Source organism: Ooceraea biroi, chromosome 7 (assembly GCF_003672135.1).
Source record: "Ooceraea biroi isolate clonal line C1 chromosome 7, Obir_v5.4, whole genome shotgun sequence".
NCBI classification, from domain to species: Eukaryota; Metazoa; Arthropoda; class Insecta; order Hymenoptera; family Formicidae; genus Ooceraea; species Ooceraea biroi.
In genome coordinates this window covers 12,621,786-12,642,870 of record NC_039512.1, presented here as the reverse complement: position 1 = coordinate 12,642,870, position 21,085 = coordinate 12,621,786, and the positions used below count along the sequence as shown (strand labels likewise).

Here is a 21,085-nt window from a genome sequence, read left to right as displayed (position 1 = left end):
GCGGCGCTGCGCGTTCAGCTCGGACCATGTAAATTTTAATAAAAACTCGCGTGTAACGCGTGCGCCACCCGCGCCGACCGCCATTAATTATATCCCTTCAGCGGGACGCATGCAGGCCGAGTAAAGCGAGTTACGAGGGTAATCTACTCCCTTCGTTACGTTGCCCTAAGATTTAAAACACTTCGTTACACGCGACAGACATGACGCGTGCCTATCCTTCTCTCTTCTCGCACTCGCTCTCCCATCTTCTTTTTAATTTCGCGAAAACGGCGAATTACGCGAGGTGCTGCATCTACACGACCGATAAATAAGATCGCTCTTCTTCTTCCTCTTCAGACGGGAAGTAAGGGATTTCTTCTCAAGATATTTCTTTAATTTCAGTACTTTGTACGAATAAAAATCGTCTTTAGATTTTAAATATGTTCGACTGGAGGAAGTTCTAAAACTCGAATGATTAATCAAGTCTTCGATTTAATTACATTTATATTGTACATGAATATATCGATACGATATATTCATGTACAATATCGAGAGGATATATATGTATCGTATTTATCGTTTTTGAACTATTTAATAACGTATAAAAATTGTTTTACAAAAAATGATAAAAAGAAAAGTATTTAGTCGAACTTTATATCGAATAAATAAAAGTATTGAGACTCATTTATCAAATTTCGGTAATGCTATAAGTTGAGTAGAATCGGAATCGACATACTGACGCATTAGTTATCCGGAAATGCCAATGTGATGCATCCGTCGACAGAGTCGTTATTACTAGATTATGTAAATCTGTGTTTAATTATATGCTCGCGAAAGGATGAATTTTCCAATGAATACTCATTACGTGTGTTGATCGATATTGATGACGAGCCAATAACGTAATTCAATAATAACGCCGATGCGGATTAATAAAGCGTTGAATTATTGTCGATTGTTATCACAAATCCTTTATACAATACACATATGTGTCTTGTCATTTCTTGAATGTTTTTCACAACTTCACGCTTATATTTATTGTATTATTTATTAGGAATGTAATCCAATCTTTTGCATTAAAAAATGTTAATAACGCATTAATATAATATTTAGTTAATCTTTTGTGTTATATTACTTTGTTTTAGGAAAGCAGATATAAATTATAAATGAAAAATCTATTGAATTAAAATCTGAGTTTTAGATATATTTTTCATCATGTGTAAACACAGATATTAAGAGGTACTAATGTAATATAATTAAAATTGAAATACATTGAATCTCTCTCTTTTTATCAATGTAATTTTATTTCATGGAATGTCAATGTTTAAATATCTCATATTTTCATGTTAAATGCAATTTACATCACGTAAAGATGCTTGAATATAAATGAAGAATGTGAACACGAAATACCATGATAATACATCTGTTAAAGCGAAAATTACTACAGCTCTTTAATATCTGACGAAATCTAATTTCATACACGGTTTGCGAGAATTAACATTCAACACGTTTATTGTTCCATATTTAGCTCAGCCAATTGGATCGTCGTGACATACTTCACGATCGTCATTCTCGCAATTAAAGCGTGTATTTTGAGAAATGTGTCACTTGTTTTAGGTAATTGGAAATCTATAATATTTCATTATCGCTTCAGCCTAGTGTAACCGATTAAAATCCGCCTCTACAAAAAATTATAACATTACTTAGTGTCTCCAAATGTTTTCACATTTTTCACATTTTTAGTATATTGGAATATTTTTTAATTTTATCATCTTTCTTTTCCTAAAAAAACATTTAATATGCTTTTATTTATTAATACCAGAAATTTTTAAAACATTTTCACAGAAATTTACAAACATTTAAAACCTCACACATAAAAATACTTATTAATATTATAATCAAGGGGCTCATTAATTGTAATACCTCTGTTTGATCCGGAACATCCCTGAAACGCATAGAACTCGCTTGACGAAGACGTCTCGTTATCCGAAGACCACGACCGCCGAAGAAACAATATTGGCGAAAGTTGGTAACTTAAACTGCGGTTTAACGCGGCAAGTTTTACGAAGTTTCGAAGGGATAGCGGGAAGCGCAGTCTGCCAGCTAGCTTGCACTTACTACTGGCTGCTGGTAGCAGCTAGTAGTAGCAGGTGCCAACCGGTGGGCGACCAGTCGAACAAGAGCCACGCGTGAGTGTGCTTTCGACAGCTTCGACAGTTTATTAGCGGTATCGCGGGGCCGTAACTGGGGCGTGGCGCAGTTGGTGCTTGTCACGAAAGTTTAAGGACATCGATTTCTGATGTGTGCCCCCTTTCTTTCTCCGCCGTCATCGGGGCGTAGGAAAATGAACGCGATGACCGCACGTCGTGTCCCCCGGTGTTAGATATCACGAATCTCTAGTACTAATATGAAATCTTTTGGAATTGTATAATTTTTTCAGATTTCTAAATTTAAATTTTCAAATCTCTAAATTCACTCACTTTTCAGAAAATGCTATTTATATTACTCACGAAGAAAAGAACTGTATAAAGCGATTGTATGAGTAACAATCGTTTCATGGCAATTTTCTTCATTTCTTCTTGCGAGAAATGTTGCGGCGGCTGTTATCTATCTTAGAAAAATTGACGCTTTTTGCAGAAGCTATACTTGATAAAAGTAATTTTGTATTGGATATTTATTATATTTATTATAATTGTACTAAGTTGAAAAATGTTTGTTTCCAGTCGTTAACCAGCAGGCAGCGTCCTCGCGAGCGTGTGCAGTCGCGTCTGGAGTCGCGCAGTTTTCCACCGAGCACGATCGCGTATCTGTCGAGAACAGAGGCAGTGTCGTATCCTGACAACGGTCAAGATGAGGAGGAATCTTTCTTCGAAAGGCCCCCGCCGCCTCCGCCGCCTCTTCCGCCGCCACCGTCATCTCAGCAATCGCAGCAGACGCAAATCGATCAAGCTACAAGTGGACTGGTCAAGGACGAAGAGGTCAGCACCAAGATCGTGGATATTCTCAGCACGACTCAACAGGATCGCGAAGCGGCTATTTCTGAAGATTTGGTCGAGTAAGTTTTCACGAGAGAATTTTTAAATGTCAGACAGTTAAGAAAATTGTGATTGTAAATTAAATTGTATTTTATCGAAATTATTGGGAAAAATTAGAATTGTTAAAGGTTTGAATGTTTTATAAATTGTTAGATATAATTGAGAGTATTTAAGTAGCAAAATGTTGGATATTTTTGTACAGATTCGCACAGCAGAAGGATGATAGGACAACGGTCGACGGACAAGCCAGGCGACCCCGTTCGATCATGAGGGACCACTATATTTCCAGGTGAGAATTCGTTCAATATCGAATCTTAGCTAATCCGTTTATCAGAAAAAGAAACGTCACTATTTCTTAAAATATTATATCATAAAAGTGTTAATTAAATTTTTTGAATTAACGTAGTTATTAAAACGAAATTAAGAATCACAATATAAGGAGAGTAATATTTAATATTAATGAGTAGCACGCTATTTTCCGCACAGTTTTATAAGTTAGAAATAATGTTTTCTCGTAAAAACACTTTGACATTTCAAATTGCATTACATTTGCCTTGAAAAGTAGCAAAACCCGTTTAATATCCAAGCGAAAATAAATTGCAAAATAGATTTGTTGTTGGCCAAGAAACTCTGGCAAGCGTGCATAACGAGAAAGAGATTACAGAAAGACAAGTTGGAGTAGGTCGAAGTACGACGCGCCCCCGACGGAGGGTACGAAGGTGCCGCAAGAAGAGGGTGTGACTCTTCGAAGGGAAGTGACCGGAGGCACGAGGATCTCCCGCACCACGATTGATCGTGTCTTCGACAACAGCAATCGGCGACGATATGGGATGGGCATTGTCGGTCGCTTCTTCGGGTATACATTCATGTATCTTAATTCAGTTTTCATTGCTACGATTAATTAAATTAAATTACATTTTATGCTGAAATAAAGTGCTTCATGAATACTTAAAGATTTCTTCATTTTCTTTATTATTTCAGACGATCTTTTCGGAAAAGCGTCGCGCACAAACCGGATATAAAGAAGCAGCTGGACGACTTCGAAGATCATCGGCCGTATTTCACGTACTGGATCACTACCGTGCAAGTGTTAATTCTGATAATATCCTTGGCATGCTATGGATTTGGTCCTGTTGGAATGGACATCAACCATCGATCCGGGCTGGTGAGTAGATAGAAACTGCAACTTATTATTAAATCCAATCATAAGTGATATATTCGCGAAATATTTTCAAAAATTGTTGAGAATCTTATCGTTAAAGCTGTCGGAAATCATTTGTCGAGATTGAATCTAATATCTCGGTGTATTACTGAAAAAGAAATAAGGGTCGAAATGTGTTTAGGTTCTCGTGACGAGTCTGTCACTGCAACAAGTCGACTATCAAGAACCCGCGAACTTCTGGCTGGGTCCTAGAGCAGCGGATCTAATTCATTTGGGCGCCAAATTCGCGCCCTGTATGCGCCGAGATATCAAGATCTTAAAGGAAATTGACGTCTGGCGAGAAAGAGAACGGGACACCGCCTGCTGTATCAGGAACGACGATTCCGGCTGCGTTCAGTCCAGCAAAGCAGATTGCTCTGTGAGTGTTTTGATTTCTGTGCAAAATATTGCTACAAATGTAAATAAAATAATAATGTAATATATTTTGCACTTATATGATATAATATCTCTCTCTTACTGACATTTTGCAGCTTCTATCTTGCCTATAATATTTCGCTGACTTTTCACATCCATGTGTGTTTATGTTAACGTAATTTTCTTCCATGCGTGCCAATAGGTCCGGGGATTAAGGTCTACTGTTACGGTAAATCACGTAAAACTTTACTTTAACTCTCTAGCTGGAAGCGCTTAACAACTTTTAGCTTTTACTGCACGTTATATATAACATTGCATGTTATAAAAAAATATAATATAATATAAAATATAATATAAAAATGTATATTTCTAAGAAATGTGCATTCGTTCATCCAGGCACTATGTTCTCCCAATAGTTGTCCGCGTATATGTGTCTAATGGCGATCTGTATATAACAGAAAGTCGCGAAACTCATTGTTCATGGTAACTTTTAATTATACAATCGGGATTATTCGCAGAATACAATTTCGACCTGGAAGAAATGGAAACACGGGGCCAGCGGGCCTGGCGGTCGCATTAGTGGATCAGTATGTGGGCTGGATCCAAAATTCTGCGATGCTCCAGCAAGCATTGCGCCTTACGAGTGGCCAGACGACATCACCAAATGGCCGATTTGCCGGAAGACTGCCTTCAATCAACGCTTCAGGTAAGATTTGATTTAATTGATCTTGACTATCAACGAATTCTTTGAAACGGAGATAATAGAATATCGTATAAACGATCCGCTTGCCAAAGCAAGGAAAGTGAAGACTAATGAGGATTAATGAAGAACATCATGATTTCTTTCTATTTTTTTTTATTTCGTATATTTCATGTTTATTGTTCGTGAAGTTTTGCGTTATAGTATTATTGCGTGTTATTTGCAAATTATTAAGCATTATCTATTATTTTATATTATTTATAAATAAAATTACAAAGATTTATAATACGATATATGATATAATAATGGTCAGGCGCGTTATATCTATGGGAACTGATGATTGATCATAAAGTTTAGATTTATTTGGTGAAAATCAAGATTAACTTATTTCAAATATTTTTTTCTTTAAAAAAAAAACTGAGAAATTCTTGACAGTAAAAACGGGAGTCAGCAAGGGAACTTTCCCATCGGCCGCTACAATAAAATGGCGGAGCACATGGTGTGCGAAGTAATCGGCCATCCGTGCTGTATCGGGATTCACGGGATGTGTCGGATCACCACGAAAGAATACTGTGATTTTGTCCACGGTTACTTCCACGAGGAAGCGTCGCTATGCTCGCAGGTGGAGTGTCTGCACGATGTCTGCGGTATGATACCATTCTTGCATCCGGAATGGCCGGACCAGTTCTACAGGCTCTTTACCACCATCTTTCTTCATGCCGGGTAATAATTCAATAAATAATCAACGAGCAGACAAATTCATTTATTATATATATTATATTATCGACTTATTTATTTTAGTATTTATAGATTCATTCAAAGAAATATCCAATTTATTCGTCTCAATGAGTTAATAAGAAAAATAATATGAATTTATTATTCTGATAAACTTATTTCAAGAAAGACAAACTATAATTTGTATTTCTCCTGATAAAAATCTAATGTTAACTATTTTACCGTAATTGATTCTAAAGAAATAAGCTCTATTCGTTTATCTCACTGAATCGGCATTGCAGAATCGTCCATTTGGCAATTACGTTGCTGATCCAGTATTTTCTGATGAGGGACTTGGAAAAGTTGACGGGATCTTTGCGCATCGCTTTGATCTATTTTACCGGTGCTCTTGCTGGGAATTTGGCCAGTGCGATCTTCGTCCCTTACAGGGCAGAAGTAAGTTTTTAAGTTTCATATTAATATTGAATTTTGCCTATAATACATCGTATTAACTATTAAAATTTATTTCCTAATTTTATTTCATGAAAATCTAACGTTTTTTTAGTCTTTTGCAATAATTAATTTTGTTCTTTTTATCAACGCAATTTTCTTACATAATTATTTTAAAACAAATCTTATTGTCAAGTTTATTGTTTCTAATGTTATTTAAGAATTGTGATATTTTATATTTCTATTTGTACAGGTCGGTCCAGCCGGCGCGCACTTTGCGTTGCTGGCCACGTTGGTGGTCGAAGTGCTGCACTGTTGGCCGATGCTGAAGCATCCTCGGCGCGCACTGTCCAAGTTGATCCTAATCCTGTTGGTGCTATTGGCGCTGGGTATCCTGCCATGGGTGGATAATTATGCGCATCTATTCGGCTTCATCTTCGGCTTCCTGGCGGCCTACGCACTGATGCCGTTCATCTCGTTCGGCCATTACGATCGCAGACGAAAGATCCTGCTGATCTGGGTCTGCTTGATCCTGATCGTAGGCCTGTTTGCCCTATTGCTCGCCCTCTTCTACAATGTGCCGGTGTACGAGTGTGAGGTGTGCAAACTGTTCAACTGCGTGCCGTTCACCCGCGACTTTTGCGCCTCCCAAAACATCAATTTGAAACGGGAGGAGCCGGTATGACATACGGGGCCGCGGTTCACAGTCGGGCGCGAAGTTGTTCCGTTCGGCCCCCGATCTCACGCTCTTCATCATCGCGCACACCACCACGATCCACTATTACTGTTCGCAACGCTCGTCCTGGCGACGCTCCTCGTCGACTCCCGAAGCCGCGTCCGAAGTCGCAACGTCGGCCGAGATTGATCGAAGAACTTTTTCATTTCAGGGATAATTGAAGCTCAAAATCTTTATGATCATCGAGATCTCTGATGTACGAAGTTAGAAGAAATCCTTCGGAAATTAATTGAACGACAAATGTTTTGAATTTTTGATGAAGTTTTGAAGAAAAAAGTAGAAGTTTTTTTATTTTTAAGGAAGGTAAAGAATTCAGGGAAGAGTTTTTGCATTTCTTAAGAGGCTGGAAGAAGATGAATAAACATTGGGAGAAAAATTGGGAAATCAAAAGGGAACATGTGCATTTTTGAAAAGATCGTTAAAAGGAACTTCTTGAAGTTTTGAAGAAGCAAAATGATCCAAAAAAGATTTTAGGTTCTCAAGTTGAAAGAAGATTGAGAGAATGAGATGAATATTTTTTTTTAATTTTTGATCGTAGGAAAATCTGCAAGAAAGGAATTTTATATTTTTGAAAAAAGAAAAATAAGGCATCGGAAAAATAACCTTTTTGATAAAGCTAAAGAATTAGCTATTGTGCAATTTTAGAGACATTTCTTGGTCAGTGATCAATTTCTAGTCTATTTAATGATGATCTGGATTGTTGAGCTTTCAAGATTATCCGAGGTTTACGTTTACCTTCAAATTGCAAAATTGTGCAATATAAGCTTTTAAAGTAGAGCCTAAAGCAATTCGCCTAACGGAGGATCTTTTGTGCTTTGAAATTTGGCGACCCGAATGTTTGGTCTTTAAAATTTTTCCGGAATTCCCGACCTGCGTAGATCAGGATCAACGATCGTATTTGGATTGTTCACGTTACTTATAAGAATGATATCATGGTGCGTTCGGAGGACATGGGGGTTTGATAGTGCCTGGATCGAGCGGGTGAAGGTAATGGATCCCGACCGACATTTTCGCTACTGCCAACGAACGTTAGAGAGGAACTCGTGTTCGTCGACGCACGACGATGCCTTAACATTATTAAGTCCCAGCGTAGTAAATGGCTCCCAACGTAAGCTGGCCAGGGCCCAGCGGGCCTTGAGGGAGTCCAGGACTCTAAATCGCCGACGGAGTGTGTAAATATGCGCGGGCCTTGAGTGTCCAGCGAAACGATTAAACGGATGGATGCTCCACGTGACATCCGGGATGTAACGTACCTACGCGAGGGTCCATCGCGGCTTGGCGTGGCAGCATCCATTCCACGGAGGTGTTGATAGGCAGAACGGAGGAGAAACGGGCAGATGTAAATAGGATCAAGTCTTGTTACCGTTGTAAGAACGACCTTAGTAAGCTAACTTTAGGAAGAACCTTGAAAGTGCGCACGTCTTTCGTCTCTGTACGATATAGTCCCCCGCACCTCCGACATCCGGAACTATTGTCTGTGATGGCTTGATCTTGGAGATATTTTTCGTAGCACCGCGATGGCCGTAATGATGATGGCCGCGAGCCTTCCTACAGGAATGACCCGGGGATAATCATCGTCTGGATACCAATTGGTAGCTCGATAAGAGGCGAGGGAAAACTGGAGCCTTAAGCGTTTATGTGTGAAGAGGCAGGATGAAGAGTGTAAGTCTTTTAAAGCACGTATAACACACTTGAAAAACCGCTTCTTTCCGTTTCCTGATGTAATTTCGGGCTTGAACGTGGATATTGAAAATAGAATGAACACGCATTGCTCAACATTTAGAACGACAAGCTGTTTGCCAATTTCTCGTTACCACGTTTCAATTCGAGTAATGCAATTGCCATTATATAATTGTCAATTTTCGGTAAGGTGATTTATTAATCAATTATATCATGTATGACAGGAAGTTCCAACATAATTCGTATCATCTCTTGACAATGCAAATTCTGTCTAATAGCATTGTATTTCAGTATTATCTGTATCAGTTCTATGATACCAATTATAATTACAGTATTAATAATATTATTCATTTCAAACGTAACCAGACTAATCTTATACGATAACTCTAGCAATGTCACTTTAAATAAAACTGGATTTTTACATTAGATTTTGATAATATCTACCGATAATCTTATGAAATTGTAATATAAAACGTAGTACAAAATATGGAATACATGCAATAACACGAGAAACAGCAGGTACTGAAATATCTGATTGGTATCCAGAGGACTGAGTCCTTGTCGAGGATAGGAGGGAAGGGGAGGTCCGAGGCAGAGGAGGCGGAAGGAAAGTGTTAACGATTTAAGGCGAAACGAATCAATTTTTTATAACGGCGTGAAAGAGAGCGAGAGAAAGGGAGGGAGAGAAAGGGTGGCGCGAATATCAGAATTCTTAATCAATTTCGAAGTCTGTAAATATGTATCTGCGGCAATGCGAGGGAATGTATGGGAACGAAAGGAGCGGTGAAAGGAACAAATACACGAAATATATACGCTACGCAATAAGTTTCTTATACCTCTGTGCACATAAAAAATTAAACTTATTGGAATTGTATCGATTTCCGATCTTTTATTTGATTAAATTCATCCTCTGTACACGCATGCGTAAACGAATACTTGGATATTTTATTTTACTGCAAGAGAGAATTGTGCTAAGTCGATTTTTCAATTTTCGTGTCTTTTTCTTATGCAATATTCTTATACATGATTTGTTAATTGTTAATTATTATTACTTAAAATGAAAGGATTATTACTTAAAATTAAAATTTATTATTATTACTTCTCCTTTATCGAATTTTTTACAATTTTTTTAATTAATAAGAGCAATGATGGATTGCGTAACATTTGGAGTGACATTTTACTATTTACCAAAGCATTAAGCGTTACATTACTATGCAAACGCATCAAACCATATAAGCAAATTTGACTTTACGAAATGCAAATGTGACTTTATCAGAGAATGCCAAGCGGATCATCGTACTGACTATTACGATTATCATTTTTACTGCTCGCACATTAAATCGAAACCATGCATTTGAAAACTTTGTGATACACGATTTGATGGTCATACGAGAAGAAAGGTAAGAAAGAATGAGAAGGGAAGCAGAAGAGATGTGTGCATGTGTGCATGCGTGTATGTGTGTGCGTGCGTGCGCGCGCGCGCGCGCGCGGGTGTGTGCTGGGGCGACCCTATTAAACTTTTTTCGTATTATATATATAAATATATAAATATAAATGTATACATACGCGGGTTAAGATGAATCGTCGATGACGAGCAACGTATTGTTATTATTGTAAATGTGTCATATACAAATAATAGCATGCAACACACAATTATACACGAACAGTACACACGAACATATGAACAATCGTATATACACGTACACACGATGGAGATAAATAAATTGAGAACTTTCAATAATTCCATACCGATCACGGCGAGGTGGAATGTCTCGCCTCCCCCAACCCCTCGCGGAGGCGAGAGACAGAAGAGGGCGATTTTTCAAGCCGGTTGGTTGTTGTAGAAATTACAAATTGCGGGCTAATTGCGCGATCGAACTAATTCTGTATAATTAATCTAACATCATTTATTAATCAACTGTCGCTGCAAGACGAAAATAATTCTTTTATGGAATCTATTATGTAGAGTTTCAGAAGTCGCATGCTGTTTCTAAGTTATTAATATTGTAAAAGCTAAATGAGACAAATAACGTTTGTTCAAATCAATAATATTCTATAATTTGTAATATAGTTGGACATAATTTTAACTATCACTTAATTATCGAACAATTACAAGAAAAAAGTTACATTTAAAATAAATGAAATCAGATTTCTCTTTAATTAGATCTGAATTTAGCATAATATGTAAAATGGAAGTTGAATATTCAAAGAGGCAATAAAAGATTGGCGTATGTAAAGAATAATATATGATATCTATTTACGTAAAAGCAAAAGAGACTGCTAAATTTCTGACAAACATTTAGAATGAATTTTTTATACATATTCTGTGTATATTGAAGTTTTAGGAAGCATCTATTCTACAAGAAATTTTGTGATTGAAATTCACATTTTGCAACACTGTGCAATTATTACCGATTAAGTTACTATCTCAACTATATCCAAATGTTTATTATAAAATAATTTATCTTTTATCATGAATTCTCTCTCTCTCTCTCTCTCTCTCTCTCTCTCTCTTTCTCATACGAGACATTATATCACATACACATTTTATATTTTATTAAGCTTTTATAATATTTTGTTTTTGTGTTACGTAGAACAAAGAAAAAGTTTACGTAACATTTTTCCTGAATTAAAGGTTTCAGATCGCGCGGTTAGCTTGCTAGTACATCGCGATGCGGAAAATCACCGCCGCCGCGCGCGCGCGCGCGCGTGCAACCCTTGTAAATAAACGTATGCGTCGAAAATGGACCAAGGATCATAGTGCAGCGTGTAAATCGATCGGCAAGTAGGATCGTAAGTAAAGCTACAATTAATCCTAATTATTATAAAAAGACTCTGCGAAAGATAGGCGAATTCAAAGGAACGCACGCAGACTTTATTTCTGCGAAAGAATCTTCCACTCTTTGAAAGAATTAATTTAATTCCTTATTAGTCAAATTATGTATGTAATTTCGAAGCATTCTAAATGAAATTTTTGCAAACTATATTTCAATGTTTAGTATCTATTAAATTGGTTTACATAATTCGTATTTACATAATTTCTGTCGTAATTGTTTGAAAGTCATTGAAAGATAAAATGTTTTTCAATTTCTCTCTGCAGATGAACAAATTTACATAATAAAATTTACATTACTATCTGAATCAGGAATCCGATATAAATATTACCAGTTTGATTTTGATACTTTAAATGCAATTGCAGAATTAAAAAGGGTTTTGAAAGTTTGCAAAAGTTTTCACGTTAAAACAGTACACTAATATGAAAAATTTCATATTATTTCTCTATCAGCCTGTGATTTCGAAGATTGGCAGTTTGATTTAACATGATGAATTCTTGTTAATCTTTTTTTAATTCGCTTAATTTTTGCGGTGTAAATAAAATAAGCGCCGGCGCGGCGGCGCCGGTTTGTAATTACACTTAAGTAAGGTCGCCTCTTTTATATAAATATTATACATACATTATGTATATATATACATATATACGTATGTATGTATGTATATATACATATACATATATATACAATTTATAAAACATTCCACCACAGCCGCGCGGTATTATTTTTCTGTATCCCTGTATCTATAAAAGCGCGATATAAGTATTAAGAATGGAGTTTAAGAGATATACGACTGTATCGATTAAAATTTAATCGATTTATTAATATTATTTCAATAATTTTTATTATCATCAACGTCATCATCATGGTCATCGTCATTATCGTCACAATTATCCATTACATATAACCATTAACATTAACATAACTGACATTGTTGATACCGTTACGAATACATCATTCTCGGTTTTCACTATAATCATCGGTGCCCTTCGATTACAATTATTATTAATAATCATACCAATACATTGTACTTGTCGCTGTTATATACATACACATATAAATATATAAATATATAAATATATAAATATATAAATATATATATATACGAACGATAAATATTAATTTAATAACAATAAAGAAAACGTGAAACACATCATGTAGTTTTTGTATGGATCAATGATCCTTTCTTTAACCATAATGTCATTAAAATTCGATTCGTTTGTGTCTGATGCAAAAAATCTTTTACTTTTCTTACTTAATTCTTATTCAGATTTACTTAACTGATTGTACTTTATTTACTTTTCTGTTTCTATTTAATTCAAAGTTAACGTACCGTAGTAATTGTTGTTAATCAATTATTGTTACTACTGCAAAGAGTTTACATTCATTCACTGATCGTTTTTAGACACATTTATTCATGATAAATCCCTACGACAAGGCCCATTGCGACAAATTCCGGGGTATCAAGCACATAAGTTGAATACGTATCTCTTTCAACGTCCCATAATTTGCCAAAATCGATTTGCACATTTTGCCATAATTTTTGGACAATCGACATAACGACCACAACTTTGTATCTGAAAACAACAATAAAATAAATTACAAGTTTAAATAACAAGTGAGTTTTTATGCTCATAACAACGCAACCATTAAAATTGTATATATTTTAAATAATAAAATATATTACTAAATATTCATGTAAATATGTTGATTCAGAGATGAATTATCTTAAAGTTACTTTATTTTTTAAGTTATTTGGATATATGAATACTATAAATTAAATTTAGAAGAAAGACAATGTACATCAAGTATTAAAGCGACTTTTTACTTATAAAGTATATATATAAATATGTGTAATTATCGCATTTATTTAATTGTTCAACAAATTACCGGTCATAGTTTTTTTTGTAAATTATATCACGCACTTCTGCCGACATTTGTTGGCAAATTCGCATGCAGACTTCAGGTTGGTATTTTAGATTAGTTAAATAATTTTGCATTACATCCATCAAGATTTTATCAGTAACTTCACAGTTAAAGGGATTATAAGATTTAAGACGGTAAGTATTATGGTATCTTGGAATCTGAAAAATATAATAAGTATATATATTAATATTTTTAATAATTTTAAATATTTTTAATTTTTAAATATCATATTAAATATCATATATCGTATAAGTTATAAGTACAATATATAAAAATAATTATAAGCTACAAGAGTTATAACTATAAAATTAGCGTTGTTTATTATTATTTTAATAATATTTTATTATATGTATTTATTTTTTATAAATAAAATTATATGAAATTTACTTTTATATTTCTTAATATACAATATGTTTATTTTAATACAATAAGTTTCATATACCTTTAAACCGCTTTTGGTTCTACGAAAAAGCAAGCTACCTTTGTGTAATGCTACAATGGAGATACTACTAAGAAGCGTTCTTGATGATTGAATGGATTTATTAATCACAGACCATGCTACTTTTGATGTGGATTTCTGCGCTGGTAAATAAAAGCAATTTTATAAATTATCATTTATAATTATCATTTATAACTATTATTATTAGTTTTAATAATTATATATATACTATTTTTACAATCAAGAATCTTTTCAATTTTTGATATTATTACGATCTAATTTATACAGGCTCACTTGTATTCATATTTATTTTGGTTTCATATAAAATATTGAAAATATTGAATTATTAAAATATTGAAAAATATAAAATATTGAAAGAAAATTCATTAAAAAATATTGTATAATGTATATTATATATCAAATAACTGCCATGAATATGGCAATTAATATGACTGCCAAAATTATTATTAATAATCAATTCTTCTGTTTCTTTCTCTTGAAAATTGCCGCATTTATATCTGCGATTGCAATTTTTTAAGATATTCTATTCTATTTAAACATATATTTAATATTTATAAGCAAAACTGGATACGTAAACGAATTTAAATAATTTAAATTTATTGTGATATTTTTGGATGAAGAAATGAGTTGTAATAATTGAATACGAAAATGTTCAGAGAATTCAGAATCATCACTTTAATATATATATATCAAGGTCAAAGTCGGAAATACGTTCTCTGCTCTGAACTTATTTAATATTAATACTCCAATTTTTTGCTTTTATAAATGGCAGCTCGTAGAGGGCGCCAAAAGCGCTGGTCACGTGAAATGCACGGGAGTTTAGTGACTCCGATGTCCGATGTCCGATCGCGACAGTGTATTTGTATTTGTATCAGGCTGCGTCTCTGAAAGGTTTATTGTTATTATTGCCGCGCGTTTGTTGGTTTTCTGGATTAGGCGCAATTATCGCAATTAGGCGATAATAATGAGTGACGATGATCGAGATATTGACATTGAAAGCGATGTAAGTGACGAATGGAGTCACGAAGTTTGCGGAAAACGCGCTTCTAACCAAACTTCTGCTTTTAGGACGGTGAGGATTCCGATTCTAGGTTAAGACATTCCAACAACACACAGTGTTACTCTCAAGTGAGTTGTTCTCAATAATGTATATGTATGTATTTAACTAGATCAAGCATTCCTGTAGAATCCTGAAGTTGACATTTGACAGAAGAAACTACGTTCAACTGTCTCCTTGTAATCAGTGTTTATTTGCAAGAAACACCCTCAGGTTGCGCTAGCATACACATTGACTGTCAAGAAAAATGTCAAAAAATCTGCCAGTGTGTGATGGTGTATTCTTGGACGAAGGAAGAGAACGTAGGACAACTTTTTCACATAATCTAGTCGCCCTTCAGGGCGAATGCTTGATCTTATTCTTGCAATCAGTATTTATGTTGTATCTAATTTCAAAGTACTGATGCACCAGAGACGGAGTCACGTTTATCAAATATGATAACATTGTTCACTTTCACATGAAATTTGTTTAATGCTTGCAATTATTTAATTGTCAACGTTTTAGAGATATCTTTATAGTTTTAATTAAAATCAAAGCAAGTCGTGGTTGAAGTAAAATTCGAGGAAGATATTCTTTGTCTTTTGAATTCCAATTTTGGAATTTGCTAACAATATTCCACAAACATACTTATGTATGTACACTTGCAATGTTAGGCAGAGAAAAGGGCACATCACAATGCTTTAGAGCGAAAGCGCCGTGATCACATCAAGGACAGTTTCTCAAGTCTCCGGGATGCTGTACCGGCTCTGCAAGGAGAAAAAGTCGCGAGTAGAGCGCAAATCCTGAAAAAAGCTGCAGAATATATCCAATTCATGCGACGCAAGAACACGTCTCACCAGCAGGACATCGATGACTTGAAACGGCAAAATAATGTTCTGGAAGCTCAGAGTTTGTACTCCCTTCTTTATATGTTTTTGGGTTGATCGGAAAGTCCATGCGGATTTGCCGGTCTGCCTAATACATAGCTGTACATGAACAATAGTAAGATAAATCGCTGTAACTTAGCTTCTTAAATGACTCATGTTGTGTTATTGACTTTTGTTATTACAAGCAAACGTTTTAAAGAAAGTTATTCCATTCAGCATCGAATAATTAGTCTTTTTGACTTCCAGTAATTTTAAATATCCAATTTATCACGTTTCAATCAAAATTATTGCTTCTTTCCTTCGTTTCTTTGCATACATTAACACGTACTTTACAACAATGCTGTCGATATTCTCATAAGGTCAAGATGAGCTTCAAAATCTCGACGCGAAAAGTTAAAACTTTAATTTGTGAACTCCAACGAAGCAGAAATATTCTTTTCCACAACATTCATTTCTAATAACAAAATTACAATAATTATCCAAGTTAAGTTATAGCGATTTGTCCTGTATACGTAAAATGGGAATGCGCAAAGAGGATGATTCTTCCTAATACAGTTATACGAACAGTTCGTACACTGGAGAAGGCAAAGGTCACCGACAACTACGCTTCTGAGACGTGTGAGGTGACCATCAAATCCGAACCTGTGGGTATGGGCACTTACAACGACACCGAGTCGGGGTCCTCCGACAGCGAGAGCGGCCGGGCAATACGGCAGCCGAAGAAGCTGAAGGTCGCTGGTCTTCATCATTAAAAGTTTATACATTCTCCTCTTTTTCGATACTTTTATTTTCATATCGTTCTCTCATTATTGTAAGTGATGTAAACTATGTGTGTACTATGTGATCTTATGTAGATAGACAACTAAGAGCAAGCGCGATTAGATCTTTTATCCCGTAGGACATACTTCTATATATATATAAATATATTTGTAATATATAGCGACGATAGCTCTCCGACGATGAGATCAAGAATAACTTGTTCCAGAGACCAATACACGTGAACAAGTCGTGTCGATATGGCGATTATTATGCATAATTAGATGAAAATAAAGAATATGCTTGTTCGATTTTCTATATTTCATTTTATTGCGTGAGAGAGGAACGACTTAATTGAACCGTTGCAAATATATCCACATTTGCTTTGAGATATCATTTATGTTCATACAATTGAATGTATATAATTACTTATTAAGCAATGATAAAAAAACATTATATTGACGTGAATTGCTTGTTTGACGGGTTTGCAATTATTTTATCGGTGTATCTATCCCTGAACTTGCACTTGCAATTTGCTGGAATTGCGCAAAAGTACAAAATGACGCAAGTCATATTTATCTAAATATAATCCGAAGTATATCCCTTCCTATCAGTACTTCAGTATCTTTTCTTACAGCTTACAATCCTTTATTTATGTCTCTCGAAATGAACCTCAGAATCAACATTACTAATACGATTCAATTACATAATTCTAAAATTTGATTACATATCGGTGATGAATGCTCACTTATCAGAGAGATGGCACGTTGGCGCGCTGTAGCAGATACACATGTATAAGATTGGCATACGTAACAACACAACGAAAATGAATCGTTGAACAAACCGCGGGAGATTTGTTAATACGAGATGAGAGGAGACGAGAGATTGATCGTGTTATCGATTTATTGAAGTATGAGTTATTTTACAAACAGGAGATATGACACGATCCTAGAGTCCTGTTTAATGCTTAAACAATTTACTAAGATAAGCAGATGTAGTATATCGATCGCAGGGCAGTTTAGATGCGACCGGCGAACGTGCCAGCCTCGATCTGTCCGTCCCATTTTTCTATCCAGGCGTTTGGACACATCGACTTGTAGACCCTCTTAAAATACTGGCAAGCCTCGTAATTTTCGTTGTGCTTCTTCTTGCATCGATGAAAGTCTACATAGCTCTGGTAACAGTATCTACAGATTATCAGACTGAATTAGAGAGCATTCTCCAAGACTGGTAGTCCTAAATAGTAATAATCAGTGTCATCGTGATGCGACAGGTCTCTGTCATGTTTCCAGATTTGCAAAATTAATCGCGTGTCATCTTTCTCTGAGTTGATTTTATTTGCAAATTTGCATTTTATTTCCGTTACGCTACTTAACATGTAATGCGATTCTCCAGGAAAATGGATAGTAACTGGATAGTAACAACGTGTAAGTAATTGGTGCGCAATCTTGTTTTGCTTCCAAAGATCCAAATTAAGTGTATCAGCGACTTTATCTTGCTTTATTGCTTATTTAACATGTATAAAAATTCGAGAAGAGAAATTGCGAAATATAACAACGATATTGTATTTTATTGTACGAAAATTCGAGAACGTTTCAGGTACCAAGGCGTGATACAGAAAACGAATTATTTCACAACATATTGGTGTTGATCAAGTCTAAATGAAGGCTGATCACTTGAGCCTTACCTGGTCTGGTTCTGGTTAGGGAACCTAGGATCGAACGGTGCCGTTTGCATCGTTTCTGGAGTCAAGTCAGCGATTGAAGTGGTCTTGGTCATGTTTGCGTCGATATAGGACACTGCTTAACAAGTCATAAATTATTTAATCTCTAAACCTCAGCACAGACTCGCATTGCTCGTTTCATCTTCTCTTTCTCTTTCTCGCTCTCTCTCTCTTTCTCTCCCTCGTTCTATCCCCCTTTTTTTCCGCCCACAAATGTAAATTCTACGTTTCTCTCTCGCTCTCGTCCATACGTCTCTCAGAACACACACGCGACACACAGTATATCACAAATGCGTCCGTTTCTCACGGCACTGTCTCCTTTCGTGTCTTTCTCGTTCAGATTTCCGTTTACAGAGGAATCGCGAGGTTCGCGGTGAAAACAAAACGGACGAAAGGTGTCTGCGGAAGTAGCGTCTTCCGAAGCTTTCTTTTATATTTTCTTTTACCAAGGGTAACGTTAACTAACTATAGACGTCTTAGAAGAAAGATAAAGAACCGTAGTACGCAAAGAACGGGCGACGCGGAATGTTCGAGCTATTTGACCAATGGTCGCGTGTTGTCCTCCTCCTGGCAACAAACTTCCCGATACTTTTTCACTTCCGCCATGTAGAGCGACCACGCGTCCTTCGGCTGCTCCACCGTCTGTTCCGTCTTTGGCTTCGCCACCATGCCGGTCTTTAGGATCCTGCCGCCTCTTCTCTTACCTACCATCAGTGGTGGCGGCACCACGGGCTTCTCTTCCAGCACGGAGGTGGTAGGTTTCTGTGCAGTGGGTTGCATTTGCTCCTGCATCTTCTTGAACATCTCCATAAAGCTACCGTCGTTCTTGAAGGCGTTCGGTTGCGGTGCTACGGCCGCTGCCTGATACATCGCCATCCCCGCCCCCTCTCCATGGTCATCCAACGCGTCTGATTCGTACGAGGGTGCCCTGGTGTGGTGCTTGCGGCTCTCTCGGTATCTGTGCCGGTCTCTGCTGCGGTTACGACTGCGGCTTCGTCTCCTGTCCCGCGAGCGGGATCTACCGCGCGATCTCGACCGCGATCTGTCCCTTCTGGAGTACTTTCGCGACCTGTCCCGATCACGATCGCGATCGCGATCGCGATCGCGGTCTCGGTCCTTGTCGTTGGACCTGGACCTTCGGTGGGACCGCACCGGGGACGACCTGGAGCTGCTGCGACGGCGCCTGCGCCGCTCCTGGAGCGGCGAGTCGTTCCGCGAGGATCTACTGCTCCGATGATGATCCGTGGTAGGCGAGGGAGAGCGCCGCGAGCTGACTCTGCCCTTGTGGCCGTCGTGTGTCGATGTGCTGTAACTTGTGCTATACATGGGAGGCGAGGGCGGAGCAGGTGGCGATTTGGTATTCGACCTGGAGCTGCGTTCGTACCGCTTTGAGTCCATCACGTGGCCGGGCCAAACTGAAGGATGGACGTACACGGATACACCTACAAGGATAGAAACTACCTTCCATGAGTACACTGCTCATTCCAGATCCCAGCGCCTTTACTTTGACATTTGGGCTTTTTTTTTAAGTGTGCATTCGCGAGAGACAGGCGGACTTTGAGCGAGAGAGCGTAACGTAGTTAGGTAGCTCGAATAGAAAACGACAAAGGATAACAGACGAGAAAGGGAAAGAGAGAGAGAGAGAAAGAGAAAGAAAGAGCAGATATTTTCATCAATTAAGGCCACGTCGCTTGCGATCACCAAGCCGTGATACAACGACCAGCGTATTCCAGTAATATCATTAGCGCAAATAAACCGAGCATGGTGACCGCATGGCTTACTCTGAGGCAAACTTGAATGCAAGAGACGTTGAAATAATACACAACTTTAGTACAGTGACTTTACTCGCTATCTGTATCATCTATTCGTTTGCGGCGTCACAAGTAGAGGTGCCAAAACAAACAAACAAGATTAAAGCTAGATCGTGGATACAAAACATGGACTTTGACTACCGATCAGATCGTGTGTGGTCGCTAATCGATTTCTCAAACAATTGCTCATTCTTCGGGGGGTAAGAATGGGAAGCTGAGGGAGCTACTACGTGTGCTGTGGGGTTCCACTTGAGGCGTGATGTGCAGGGAAGTACGTTTTCGTAGGATACACAGGCACGGGGGATTGAGACGAGGAACTGGGAGAGGGCAAACACAGAGGGATACGCGAGCCGTCTTTACGACGGCATTCCTCGAGATCTACTACCGAGATGGCGACTACCCTCCTACGGCTATCTGCCCCGCGCGAGCGGACATCGTCTCGTCGAGTGTCTCGCTGGACCATCTAAAATAACGCTAATTATTTGTATGCGTAATACCTTAATCAGCCGTGCTGTCGGAAACAAAATGGCCACTAAGAAACACCGCGCCAGCCGACGAATTCGTTACGTCATGCACGTCGAGGAGAGCTCTCGCGTTTGCGGCAATTTGCGGGCACACGGTCTAGTCACACGTTGTAACATACGAGAGATGTTCCAGCATGATCGTACGGAATTGGTACAATACTGCACGCATGCGTACGACGCGAGCTCCTATTGGTGCTAGATCAGATTGCGATCGAGCAACTTGCTCATCCATCCGCGCGAGCGCTGTTGTAGCCATCGCGAAGC

At 37.3% G+C, this 21,085-nt stretch overlaps 4 protein-coding genes across 11 annotated transcripts in view; 2 read left to right on the top strand and 2 right to left on the bottom strand.

The window, feature by feature from the left end:
* Positions 1–9,714, top strand: part of LOC105279737 (inactive rhomboid protein 1) — a 54,220-nt gene extending 44,506 nt beyond the window's left edge. The window contains exons 10-19 of one of the 5 annotated variants that reach the window (XM_011339718.3): positions 2,700–3,031; positions 3,214–3,300; positions 3,694–3,867; positions 3,993–4,176; positions 4,355–4,591; positions 4,790–4,816; positions 5,106–5,293; positions 5,723–6,010; positions 6,304–6,457; positions 6,705–9,714. In XM_011339718.3, the coding sequence (XP_011338020.2) occupies positions 2,700–3,031; positions 3,214–3,300; positions 3,694–3,867; positions 3,993–4,176; positions 4,355–4,591; positions 4,790–4,816; positions 5,106–5,293; positions 5,723–6,010; positions 6,304–6,457; positions 6,705–7,136 (2,103 nt within the window). In that variant the 3' untranslated portion in view covers positions 7,137–9,714. Of the gene's footprint in view, positions 1–2,699; positions 3,032–3,213; positions 3,301–3,666; positions 3,868–3,992; positions 4,177–4,354; positions 4,592–4,789; positions 4,817–5,105; positions 5,294–5,722; positions 6,011–6,303; positions 6,458–6,704 lie in introns of all 5 variants that reach the window. The other 4 variants (XM_011339717.3, XM_011339715.3, XM_011339716.3 and 1 more) reach the window with 4 other exon arrangements.
* On the bottom strand, positions 7,848–14,225 carry LOC113562331 (tctex1 domain-containing protein 1-like; the record flags this gene model as incomplete). Its single annotated transcript, XM_026971544.1, has 3 exons — positions 7,848–13,275; positions 13,589–13,782; positions 14,067–14,225. Coding segments are annotated over 3 exons (519 nt in total), but the record flags the coding sequence as incomplete, so codon positions are not given.
* A 676-nt stretch (positions 14,226–14,901) lies between these two features.
* LOC105279738 (protein max) lies at positions 14,902–17,074 on the top strand. Of its 2 annotated transcripts, none has more exons than XM_011339721.3 (4): positions 14,902–15,087; positions 15,153–15,212; positions 15,795–16,029; positions 16,575–17,074. In XM_011339721.3, the coding sequence occupies exons 1-4, from the start codon at positions 15,049–15,051 to the stop codon at positions 16,757–16,759; spliced, it is 519 nt and encodes a 172-aa protein (XP_011338023.1). In that variant the 5' UTR covers positions 14,902–15,048; the 3' UTR covers positions 16,760–17,074. The 2 variants fall into 2 exon arrangements, with proteins under 2 accessions (XP_011338023.1, XP_011338022.1); XM_011339720.3 differs by having other exon boundaries at positions 16,563–17,074.
* Positions 17,075–17,648: 574 nt separating this feature from the next.
* LOC105279740 (cytochrome c oxidase subunit 6B2) lies at positions 17,649–20,972 on the bottom strand. Of its 3 annotated transcripts, none has more exons than XM_011339724.3 (3): positions 20,795–20,944; positions 18,451–18,562; positions 17,649–17,950 (listed from the first exon to the last, which is right to left on the bottom strand). In XM_011339724.3, exons 2-3 carry the CDS (start codon positions 18,540–18,542, stop codon positions 17,782–17,784), a joined length of 261 nt encoding a protein of 86 aa, XP_011338026.1. In that variant the 5' UTR covers positions 18,543–18,562; positions 20,795–20,944; the 3' UTR covers positions 17,649–17,781. The 3 variants fall into 3 exon arrangements, with proteins under 3 accessions (XP_011338026.1, XP_019887370.1, XP_011338024.1); XM_020031811.2 differs by having other exon boundaries at positions 18,451–18,565; positions 20,795–20,943; XM_011339722.3 differs by lacking the exons at positions 17,649–17,950; positions 18,451–18,562 and adding an exon at positions 18,641–19,928 and having other exon boundaries at positions 20,795–20,972.
* Between the last annotated feature and the right edge of the window lie 113 nt (positions 20,973–21,085).